The following is a 13,019-nucleotide window of genomic DNA, read 5'->3' as shown; positions in this document are numbered from 1 at the left end:
TATAAACCAAAAACTCAATTATTTCTTGCTACGTGCACTATCAACTAGTGACCAATCACCAAGAAAAATTTGTGAAAAAAGTAAAAGCTTAAGACCCAAAAAGTCTGCATATGTTCGGATTCAAACCCGAATATATCCTCCATCAACCTCCCATAGACTTCAATTCCTCCAATGTTGCTTTAATCTGATCCTGCACCAACTCCAAACGCTTTGAATAAACCTCCAACTCCTTAATCTTTTGCTCCTTCCACTTCTCATCCACCGCTTCTCCACTCTGCATATTCGTCGTCGACACCCCATCAGGACTCAATTGCGTTGGACTCAATGCATTGCTCAACAGCTCTTGAAACAATGGTGATAAACTCTTCACCGTATCCTCAATCAAGCTCGCTACGTCATTATTCCCATTTTCAATGTCATTTGGCAAAGTACCATTGTTCGAAACGTGCTTCTCATTGATTTTCAAACTTGACAGAGACTTTGGTCGCTTCCATGGCCTAAAATCACCCATAACTTCCTCATCCTCCACCTTAACATTGACAAGATTAATGTCATTAAGGCTAGAACTCGGTTCATCCTCATCCAACATGTTATCTTCAACGCCAATTCGGCCAACAATATCACCCCAGATCTTACGAGAAATTTCAAACCTGGCTTGTTCATGTGCGGTCTTGAAAGAAAACTCTTTGTCTGGGTTGATTTTTTCAAGAATTCTTTTGTACTTTCTCTTTAACTTGCTGAGCTTATCAGAGAGCTGGTTCTTGTTGAACTCAACCTGAAGTTTGGACCTGATTTGATCGTAGAATTCTTTGGTGACATTGTAATTTGTGGAGCCACGCTGTGTTGTGAACTCAAGGAAGCCTCGTAGGAGCTCAATCTCATCCTCGTTAGTCCAAATCCGTTGAATCAGTCTCCGAGAACAGTCCACATGCCTTTTCTCTTCCTGCATGGCCCATGCATCGTTCTTGTTCTCATTCTCAACACGCTGTCGTTTTGAATTCACAATTATGGTAGTGGTGGTGGTGGTGGCTGTGATCGGAGGGTTGCCTAGAGGGGCGGCCGCGGCGGCAGGAAGTGCAATTGTGACTATAGGGGTGGAGCGGACGGCGATTCCAACTGGAATTTTGGGATCGTCAATGGATTCATCAATGTTATCGATAGGTTTAGCAGAAATGCTGTCGTTTTTTGTGTTGTCATCTTCTTTTTCGTCGTTTTGGGAGGAAGAAGAGGAAGAGGAAGAAGAAGAGGGTATAATCCAGCCAACCAATGAAGAAAGCATTTTCATACATTTTAATGAAAAGATATGAATTGTTTTTATGAATAAGGGTTGGAACTTGTCAGCAAAAAAAGAAAAAGAGTTGGTATGGACGGTTCAGCAAACTTCTAAAAGGTATTAGTGATTTGGAACCAGACAAAAATAAAAGTTTGTTGGAATTTTCTATTTAAACAAGACTAGAATTCCGGCCACAAAACATTGCACACCATTGGTTGCAAAACAAAGGAATCGAACACTTGTTAGCTACTATCTGTTTGTGGTCCACGTGCGATTCGCCTCAAAAAGGCTTTATATACTACTAGCTAATTATTGTCATACATATTATAGTTAAAATCATGTTTTAAAAATAAGATTTTAGTTACAATATGAAATTGTAAAATTATGTGCAAACGCAATTGTGTAATTGTACAATTTTAGTTAATGAAAACACGATTTTAACTACATGTCCCATAGAGACAGTGTGTAACTATTATCACATGTACTAATAATTATAATTGTACACAAGAATTTATATGCAATGATGTGGAAGTACTATGTGAACTAATTAACATGGCATTTAATTATTATAAGTGGATTGTGACGATTTTAGAACAATGATATGAATCTGGTCAAAACAGATTCACATAAAAAAAAAATGGTCAAAACATTCAACATAGCTAACACGTAATTCATCTTTGCTTTCTTTTGCTCTGTGATTTTATTAGCGTTAAGGTGAAGGGAAAGAACAGTTTGGACCTCCTATAATTCGGCTCAAGTGTAGCGTGGAGATTTGGAGCCATAGTTTTATGCTGGTCTGATTGTCAAACCAGTACTGGAAATGGAAATGGTAACAGAAACAACTTTTCCATTGGGAGATACTGAGCTATATATAGCCTGAAGTGACTTTTTCTTTTTTCTATTTTTCTTTTCTTGCGGTAAATACTAAAGGATAAGGTTTGGTTTAGTATTTAATTAATTACACTGAACTTATCAGGATGATGATACATGTTTGAAAGTAGACACATATTATCATCTGGATGAGTTAAATGTGACTGAACATAAGACTCAAGCCAAGTCCAATACTAAATACAACAAAACTGTGTCCAATTTTTTGGTTGGCGTTAGACTTGGCATTTGATTAGCATCAAAGAAAAAGAATGACAGGAGCTTATACCTAAAACTACTAAGAATTACTAACAGGGTAGTTTTTTAGAGTTAATCTAACAGGGTAGTTGGGACACTGATTTGGAATGTTGTTTGATTGGTCGGCTTGGACTTATGCAAACGAAAGTGCTTCCTTGAAGAAAAAAAAAATCCATATCTGTATAATTTTTAATAACTTTGGAACTTTTCACTTGGCATGGCGTGCATAAGCAACTTTCATATCTTAGTTGACTAGTATGACTGTATGAGGTATCTAGAGAAGACTTCTAGAAATTTTTTTTCTCTTTTTTTTTTTTTTTTTTTTGGGTTGATAATTCGATAGTTATAACGTAAAGGGAGGTTCGAATCCTGAATGTCTCCTTTCAATTGTTATTATTATTGGGAAGGAGAGTTCGAATCCTAGATATTTCTATTAGAAATACTAATAGATGCCAACAAATTGTACTACAAAACTCTTGGCTAATTAAGGAGACTTTTTCAATTGTTGTTATTTTATTATTATTTTTTTAAAATAAAATCAACGGAACTCTTTCTTTTCTAGGGATGGGAAAAGGAAACCATTTCTACAGTTAAACGTATTGTGGATTTGGGTATGAGTTTGGACGTGTCTTTAGAGTTTTTCTTTTGATAATTAGTACAAAGCTTCGAACCATATCGCCTTGGAGAGTCTAACAAGTATATTGCACATCGGTTTAAATATATATATAGCACATCATTCTACATATTAAATTCCATGTAACTATATAATGGAAACACTTGAAAGTTGAAAGCAATTTGCTTCGCCAACTCTATTTATAAAAATAAAAAAGTATAATTAAAAATGTCATGTGATCACATGCTAAACATTTATTACAATAAAACCAAATATCTTTTTTTTATTATAAAATGTTAGAACTGAAACCAAATAACTAATATATAAGAAAATTAATATGTAGAATGATATGCAGAAAGTGTGAGAAATAGTAGCGTCCAAAGACTCAGTATATCAGGCATTGAAATTTCTAAATCTAGCCTATTTATTATATTTTAGATGAGATGGCTTTTTCTTTAGCTTCTTTTCTTATATCTCTCAATAAAATTTAACTGAAATTATACAGAATGTTTAGGCTACACACGCTCACTTACTTACCTTCTTCTCAATCAAAAAAAGAAAAAGAAAAAAAGAAACCTACGTCCTACACGCCTTTAAACTCGTATTCTTTGAGGGCAGCAATAAAAACAAAACAGAACTGAGTAATTCACACTCTTATTACTACTTTTTAGTGTAAAATGAAAATATTCATCCTACAGAAATTTGAGAATAGGAGTGTGAATTAATCATCAAATACAACAAGTCTAAACCAATCTGTCCAATCTAAAGTCTTGGATTTGTTATCATGGCCGGATTGAGTATTGAGTTCCCAAATTATTTTGAAAATTGGATTGGGTAGAGAGCTCGAGTTGACAAATTTTCAACCCAAGTAACCTGACCCAACCTAGAATATTATTTTTGAAGTTTAGATTTAGTTTAAATTTGTTAGTTTAATTTATTTTGATTTTTAGTATATAATTTGAAAAAATTGAAATATTAGGCTAAATTTCATAAATTATAAATAATTTATTGAATAATAGACTAAAATAATTGAATGAAAACCCAAATTTCTTATTGGATATGACAAAATTAGCCTCAATTCAGTGACCCATCTTACTTTGTTCGGTTGAAGATTTCTCAACCCAACTCTACCCATGCCCTCCAACTAATAACTCTTGACATAATTCAAAAAGCCAACCCCAGTGACCTAATCCTACCTTGTTGGGTTGAACATTTGTCAAGCCAACTCTACCCATGCCTTTCTTGGTGAGAGAAGTGTTATAAACTAATAACTCTTTCACATAATCCAAAAGGGAAACTGACTTATATGAGGTTTTTATTTTTATTTTTTTATGGGAAAGGTTTGCTGTATATTAGTATGCAGTAAAAAGAAAGCAATTGCACATGACTCTTGGATATATATATATATATATATTTTTTTTTTTTTTTTAATTTCATGCCACATAACCCATTATGTAGCAAAATTTTCCCATTTTTTTAATGAATGTTATGAGTTACTATAGACTTCTAAATCAATTTATTGATTTATTGTTTTGGTTAGAAAGTTTGGTTTAGAAAGAGCTAAGTGGCAAGAGATTTTTAGGGCTCAATTGGCACAACTTAATATATTCAATAGAAACATGTAGGGTTCAAATCCGTCTAATATTAATTTTTTTTAAAACTCTTTTCCTCTTCAATCAACTAAAATGTCACCAATGGTCTAAATTAGTGTTATATATTACACCTACTGTGTTTCTTTGTGGAGGTTATCACTTTTTAAACTTCAAAAGGGACGTTATTTGTGACGATGCATGAGAGATCAATGACACATGTTCAACTCGGGCTTAGGACAATCCACTTAAATGAAATACTAAGCTTTTCCAATGATTAAGTTAATAACGGTAAAGTTTATGGATAACAAAAGGTGTGTGTGGTGTAATTTTTCATACCTCTCAAGCTCCTAAGAAAGACCATATATTTCATGCAATTTGCTTGCTTCACAATTTCGAGAACTTCCATGATTGAGGTAGCGAGACATCTCTGAATGTTGTGGGTATGATTCATGGGAACCTATACCACGATTTAGCAGAAACCTAAGTGTAGTCCATTTTCTTCCAAAGATTTAGCCCACATATTTTTTGGGCTTATGCCTCCCTCAATTAGGAAGTTGTCCATTCATCGAGCTTATCTCATCATGATAATGCTTGTATGCTTTTCTTTTGTCTGATAATTCGATATTTACAATATAAAAGAAAATTTAATCCCTAAATATAATGGACATTTCAAGAAGTATAAGGGCTTGTTTGGTAACGTTATTTGTATTTTTTAGAAATACATATAAGTGAAAAAGTGTGTAGAAATACGTGTAATGTTGTTTAAAAACTGAAAATTATTGCTCAAAATCACATACCAAACGGCCCCTAAACCGCTTAAATTAAGTGGGTTTTAATTAGTTTAACTGGTAAAATCTCTAATTATTAAATAAGAGATTTGTGATTCAATTTTCGTCTATACCAAAAATCAGTTGGTGTCTTAATCTGATGATAAAAAATTATTATTAAAAAAAGCAAACGTTATAGATTAAAACTCCCTCTCTCTAAAAAAAAAAAAAAAAAAAAAAAAAAAAAACCCACTTAAATTAAAAATCAATTGGCTAGGTGAGAATACTTAGGATAAGCTTATTCCCAAGAATTTATAATGGTTGGAGAATTTTTTTTTTTTTTTTTCTTTGAGAAACAAATATACACACAAGGAAAAGAAAAATGAGTTCTAACACAAAAACACACCACAACTCCACTCAAGAGACATGGTTAATGTTTGGAGAATTTAAGGACCATAACCCAAATATTAAAGTACATAATATTGCAATGATATTGTTAAAAAAATAAATGGGATTCATTTAATTTGATCAAAAAATGTGATTGCTTGTACCCTCCGTTCATTCCTCATCAAGAATGTCGAATTCTGCACTCCTCCACCTATTAAAATTCTGAAACGTTCGATCTAAAAGTTGACTTTTGACATTTCATTTTACACCAATAAATTATAACATTTAATAAAAAAAAACATAATAAATAAATAAATAAAAGGTAAACGAGATACAGTGATAGTACATTGTCATTCTCATCATCATCAATCATCAACGAGAGTAAAAAAGAAAAGAAAAAGGGTTTGTTACAGGAGTATATTATTATTAAACAAAGTACAGAGAGAAAGGCTTTGAAATCTCTCCCATAATAGTTAGTCATAGTCACACATCCAATCCGTTCAACACGTATACGCGTGTGTGACTTCATAGGTCTGGTCCCAACCCAATTCTCCACTCCCCAAATTAACCCATTACCTAGTCCACCACGCAACCGTAACCTTAGCAAATACAACGAAGCCACTTCTCTCTCTCTCTCTCTCTCTCTCGCCCCCCTAACCCAACCACTCTCGCCCAACCTTAGCCCCACAACTAGTCCAAACTCCAAACCCACCTTTAAAAAAAAAAAAAAAAAAAAAAAAAAATTTCAAAGCCCCCCCTTTCTGTGTCTCTCTCTCTAAAAAAAAAAAGGTTTTATAATGGCCTCGGAGGAAAACGACACCGTCTTCGCCGAAGAAGACTTCGATGACGACGATGACGAATTATCAGAAGAGGAAGACGAAGAAGAATTAGACGACGACGAAAACGACGACGTTCTCCCCGATCCAGAGGACGATGACGTCATCAACTCCGCTTCTCCCTCCACGTCATCCCCTACCGTCACCGTCGCCGTCCCTTCCTCCTCCGTCTCCAACGCCATCGTCGCCGTCGAACCGCCAATTGCCACGTCAGCAATCACCACGACGGTCATAACAACCTCCGCCGCGGCCGCCGCAGCCGCAGCCGCAGCCGCAGCAACAGCAACCACCACGCCTTCCCCGAAACGACAGCGTATCACTATCGAGCCACACCTCGAGGAGAAGAAGCCGCAGCCAATTCCTATCGACGATTCGCGGAGACTTTTTCAGAGGCTGTGGACCGATGAGGACGAGATCGAGCTTCTCCAGGGGTTTTTGGACTACACGACGTCGCGTGGCTCGACTCACCACAACGACACCGCTTTGTTCTACGATCAGATTAAGTCGAAGCTCCAGCTCGATTTCAACAAGAACCAGCTCGTCGAGAAGCTGCGTCGTTTGAAGAAGAAGTACCGAAACGTTGTCGGCAAAATCAGCACCGGCAAAGATTTCTCCTTCAAGAGCCCTCACGATCAAGCCACCTTCGAAATCTCGCGCAAGATCTGGAGCAATAGTAATATCAATAACAATTCGAATAATCGCTTCGCTGTGGTGGTGGATGATTCGGTTTTCGACGACGAAGATTCGAAAAACCCTAATTTGTTGGAGGAGAATGCGAATTACAACAATAGCGGTGAGAAGAAGCCGAATTCGTCGCGAAAAAGGTCAAGATCGCGGGTTCGGACCGAGGAGAAGGCGAATAATGGGAATGAGAATGTTGTTGGGAGTGGCGGTAGCGGTGGCAGTGGCGGCGGCGGCGGCGGCGGTGGTGGTGGGAATTTGGGGGGAATGATAGAGGAGACGGTGAAGAGTTGCTTGTCGCCGCTGTTTAAGGAGTTGTTGAGCAATGCAATGGGGGGGAGTGGATTTGGAGGGAGGGGAATTGGGTTTGGAGGGATGGGAATGAATGCAATGGCGATGAACGCTATGCCTTTGAATTTCGGGGGAGGGGAGAGTGGCGGTGTGGTGGATGAGAAGTGGAGGAAACAGCAGATATTGGAGCTGGAGGTGTACTCGAAGCGGTTGGATTTGGTGCAGGATCAGATTCGGGCCGCCTTGGAGGAGTTGCGGTCAATGGGGGGGTGATTGATTGGTTGATTTGATGATTCTATTGGGGAGAAGGAATTGGATGTAAGTGGGTTGATTTTACTGTTTTTAGTTGATGAATATTTATTGGTGTTTATTGGTAGTGTAGCTGAGTTAATTGCTTTTGGATTCTTATACTTTTTTTTTTTCCTTCTTTTTTTGGTTTTTGATAGAACAGTTGTTGAATAATGATTTCTAATTGTTTAGTGTCTCCCATATTTTGTTCATAATCTTTGGATAGTTGTAGATATTAGATTGAAATGAATGAATTGGTAGCATAATGACACGGTTTTATGTTGAGTTTCTGTTTTTTTTTTTCTTTCAATAGTTTTAGAGAATCTGATGCAATCTTGTGTGAATAGTTGTAACTTGAAATTTTATTGTGTTCTTCATGTTTTTGGGCGTGATAGCGGCCGTGAGGCAAAATTAGGGGATTTTGGGATGTGGGGTTTGTTGGTTTGTTATATTTTATTGAGATGATGAAGGTTGCATTCGTTTCATTTTCAATCTGAAAGATGAGTAGCAATGATGTATTCAGGCCGTGGCTGTATTTTCATTTTTCAAAGCTGGATATAATTTCATTGATTTTTTGCTTCCCATGAGCATGAATTTTTGTTCTAAATGTTTTTGCATTAGGCAAGCTTGTTAACCTCTGTACTGTTTGAGAACCCATTCCTTTTTTATACTTTATGCCCAAATGAAGGGTTTACGTTTCATGGTTATAGGTGGGTGAAGAAAACCCAAGGGAGTTATTGTTTATTCTGTGTCTAAGAGAGAGAGAGAGAGGAATGGTGGAAATGGAAACAGGATTATTCTATTACAAATGTGTGATTCTCTATGCAACGACATAGAATAATTAGACTTTTGGACACAGATTTATTTTGGTAGACGATTCTGATTATGTGACTCTGAAAGCAGATCAACCATATTTTCCTTTCCTGCACATTTAAGCACAAAGTATCTTTTCTCTGATATTATAGTTTACTGTTTGACTAAACAGGTAACAGAAATTAGATAAAATCTGAACTAGAGCAATTTGAGTGAATGACCTAGATACGTATTTGAAAACTTGGTCTAGTTGTCTGGGTTTTATGTGGGTTGGGGAGAACTTAGGTGGATCTTACACTAGATTTGATTACCTATTTTTTATGCCCTTAATCTTTAATTCTCTCTCGCCCTCTCTCTCACCTTACTCTATGATTATATGGGCAAAAACGTGAAATAAGATGTCATTTCATTGAGCCGAGAGGCTACTAAAGATTCATTATGCTCTTCCCTTTACTTTGTGCATGAGGAATCCACTTTTCTCCCAATTAAATTTGGCTATCTGAACTACCTTCGTGTTATTGATGTTCTTTCAATCAAATCATGTGTGGGTGCATACTAAAAGCTAGTGATGGTTGATGTAATTTATTATGTATAACAACCATTAAGGCGTGCTGCTTTTTGTTAACTATTAGCACTAGAAACTGAAGCGTACACTGAAATGTATTATTTTTTTAATGGAAAAGAAGACTTTATTGAAAAGAGAAACATAATACACTGAAATGTATTATTTAGTGATGGTTGATCGGGTACGCGATATGTATTATAGTTGGAATTAGTTAGACATTAAAATATTACCTTTGCATATAAGAGGTAGCAATTTCATATTAGAATCTATTGGAGTTTCCTAACGCCAACAACTACAACCCCTCACGCCCCACTTTTCTTCTGTGGGTGGATGGTTGGTATGGAATTTCTAGCAACTGTACTTAGGAGTTTTAACAGATGGAGAGCCTTTGGGTGTGTTGGGATCCCATGGGCATTCTTGGAATTTTGAAATGTTACTAAGTTTGTCAAACCTGGACCGGACCGGACAGTCGTACCCGGGAACTGTGGCCTAACCCGGTTCTTTTGCAAGTGACAACTGGTATAGAACCAGTGACCTTCGTCCAGCACATTAACTACCGAACTAATTAGCTTAATTGTGTCACATATGGAATTTATATTTTATTTATTTTAATTTGCTAAATTTAGTTGTGTTCTAGAATTTTGCTTTTACATCATTACATGTGAATATGAATTTGTAAAATTATGTTAAAAATGATTTTATTTTAATTAAAATGTTTTTTATTTGAAAGATTAATAAACGCAAAATTTTAAAGTTTTTTATTTTTTATTTATTTATTTTTATATTTGAAAGTTGTTTAAATTGCTTTATATTTTTTGGGGGTAAATTTCCATATTTTTGTACATTTGATAAATTTATTTATATTTTAACTAATATTAAATTAATTTTGATGTCATCACAGTTCGATCTTGGTTAAATTTCGGTCCAATTTTAAAATCTTGAACCTTTTTCTTTTTCGGTTCTTTGAACCGTCCATGTCTAAAAATAATGAATGTTACCTCACTAGTTATGTTACATGCAATTAGATTAGCTAAGCCATTTACACTAGTAATGAAAGAATTGTCTAGCAGGAACCATCTATGGGACTAAACTTTGCACGAATGTTTGTGAAAAGTTTTAGCTTTTCTAAATGCTAATCCCTTTGTAATCTACTATTAGAAAAAAGGGACTATATTGCATTGTTACATTAGCTAGACAGTATGCATAATGCTGAGTAGTGGTTCGGGCTGGTGAGTGCTTTCATCATGGTTCTTTTAGTGCAAATACTCAGTTGATGGTAGATGGTGATGCATGTTTGCACTTTGCACTACTGGTTCCTTGACTGTGCACAACATACCCTTCCACTTGCCACCAAACGTGTTTTTGGCGTGCTTGGTATGTGTTTCGTGAAGGGTTGCACTTAATTTGTCATTTTTCTATTCTCATGAGTTAGAAAACTTTGAATGGGGGACATTTGTGGTGGGTCTGTCTGCTGGTCTCTGCCTGCGTACATGAGCCCCCAAGCCCTCTCTTTTTTTCCTTTTCTTTTTGCTGTAGCAAAGGGTTCTCAAAAACAAAACAAATAAAGAAAAAACGCAAAAAAGTCATGAGGTTGGAGCATTAGACAGCACTACTGCTTCTACTAAGATGCGAATCAAACTATGGAGGAACTGTTCCTGCAAAGGTGTTCAGAGCCCCGTAAGCAGGTTTATGGGTGGCACTATGAGAAGTTCTAGGAGATTGTCTCACTGATTAGAGGATTAGCCACCACCCGTTTGCATCACTCAGCAACGATAGCAAATTGTTTGTATTAAAACTCAAACTGAATGAATGTAAATTCTCCATCAATTATCATGTCATCCCAACCTGATTGTTAACTTATAAGGCTGGTGGGGGTGGAGCAAGTCTTAAGAGCCATGGCTTAACCACTTCTGGTTCATTGGAGAGAAACAAATTGGAGGCATGACATGAGTACCCTTGCATATTAATTTTGATGCTAGTGTCTTGTAATATGCATATTGCTGATAAATCCAATTGTTTGGGTCTGATTGATATAGACCCATTTTTGAATGGGCTTGGGTCTAGTGCTCCAAAGCACTGGACCTTGCCCATCCATTTTAAACAGATCAAATGGTTGAGTTGTTTAAAGGAATACATTGTATTAGATATGTGGGCACTTTCATATAATCATATGTATTACTAGCACCGACTTCCAATTACATAAATTAATAGTTCAAATTGCACTCAAAGGTAGGGCATTTCTCATTTTTATAAACCTGTCAGGTTTATTATTTTATCCAATTTTTGTCACGAAACATTCTATTGGATTCAGAACCCTTTTTTTTTTTTTTTTTGGAGGGGAAGGGGGTGGGGGGGGGGGGGGGGGGGGGGGGTGGGGGGGTGTTTGCAAGATGTGAAAGGAACTAAAAAAATATTGATTTATCCTAAATCTTAATTGTATGAATAGGCAAACCCAAATGACGATTAAAATATGTGAAAATGTTTGGACTGAGACAATAAGATCAAGTAGTATGGCATGGAGGTGGTATCTAATGTTTTAGATACATTTAACATTAGACTTACTATATGCGGGTTTCACAGGTGAGTGTTGTGGGTTTTACATATTATTAGTGTGATGTTGTATATATTTGAAACATTAGATACATTTTTCTTGTGTCGATAGTAGAACAGATTTTCTACGAAGATCAAGACCAAGAAGTCCTTTTCAACTTCTCTAGCAGGGTTTCCATTAAGTATTTTTCCCCCTTTTCCTTTTGAAAATAGTTTACATTAAAGTCTTAATCATAGTTCATTTGGTACTTCGGTTATGTTTGGTCTGCACGGGTTCTTGGACTTTGGTCATGATAAACCTCATATAATATAATCCTGGTATATAGGTTTGATCAATTGGTTTTCCAGTTAGTCTTGGTCAAATTAGATTCTAATAAAAAACTTGTTAGACTAAAATGGATTCCTTTAGCTTTTACCCGGTCTTTGACAGGTTGGGTTAACTTAATATTACTCATATTTCTTTTTAAAATACCCACATAATAATAATAATAATAATAATAACAATAACAACATACTTTCTAAACCCTTTTTTTTTTCCAAAAAGTGTTTTACAAATCACATTCAATTCATTCAAGTACGTCACAAAGAAAACATACGAGAAGAAGAAAAATGCATCAAAACACAAATAACGAAATTTACATTGAGTAGAGTAAATTACAATATATTCTTACTTAATAAAAAACTTTAAGCCAAGTAAGGTAACTTCCGTTTGAGGTGAAGCTACCAATCATGTGGTAACACAACAAAAGCTGCCATCAGTATTGTTGGGCCTATAGAAGGATGACAATGCATGAGGGTAACAATCACATACAGAGTAATTTTTTGAAGGATAAGCAGAATAGCTTGCAAGGGCTTCCATTGCTCAATGCACCCTTGTGTACTTTATTTCACCCTTGTCAAGAATGATTTTGTACTCTTTAATTTATGAAGTAGCTAATAGGAACTAAGAAACCTTAATTCACACATTATTCTTCACTTGATTGATTGAATTGCTAATTTAAACTATTCATTAAAATAGAATCCGGACTTTAGTACAAAATAAACAAGCCGAAAATGCATTTTTGGTCTCTATATTTTGGGCCTATTCTCATTTTGGTCTCTAACTTGATTTCATGCCTATTTCAGTCCCTAAAAACAAAAACCATGACCGTTTTGGTTCTTGTTGTCAACCTGTGGATGCCCCTCATAAAATTTTGAGAAGAAAAATTTTGGGTTTCGTCACACATTGGGTCCTTGGT

At 35.8% G+C, this 13,019-nt stretch overlaps 2 protein-coding genes across 2 annotated transcripts; one reads left to right on the top strand and one right to left on the bottom strand.

Moving 5' to 3' along the window:
• Positions 1-1,279, bottom strand: LOC126719343 (probable transcription factor At5g28040). Its single transcript, XM_050421913.1, has one exon. It carries the CDS (start codon positions 1,277-1,279, stop codon positions 143-145), a length of 1,137 nt encoding a protein of 378 aa, XP_050277870.1. The 3' UTR covers positions 1-142.
• A 4,999-nt stretch (positions 1,280-6,278) lies between these two features.
• LOC126717317 (probable transcription factor At3g04930) lies at positions 6,279-8,138 on the top strand. Its single transcript, XM_050418908.1, has one exon. The coding sequence runs from the start codon at positions 6,555-6,557 to the stop codon at positions 7,836-7,838; it is 1,284 nt and encodes a 427-aa protein (XP_050274865.1). The 5' UTR covers positions 6,279-6,554; the 3' UTR covers positions 7,839-8,138.
• Positions 8,139-13,019: the final 4,881 nt, after the last annotated feature.

This window comes from Quercus robur, chromosome 3 (assembly GCF_932294415.1).
Source record: "Quercus robur chromosome 3, dhQueRobu3.1, whole genome shotgun sequence".
In the NCBI taxonomy this organism is placed as follows: Eukaryota; Viridiplantae; Streptophyta; class Magnoliopsida; order Fagales; family Fagaceae; genus Quercus; species Quercus robur.
Note: the sequence above shows the minus strand (reverse complement) of the source record. Positions and strands in the feature narration are given on the sequence as shown.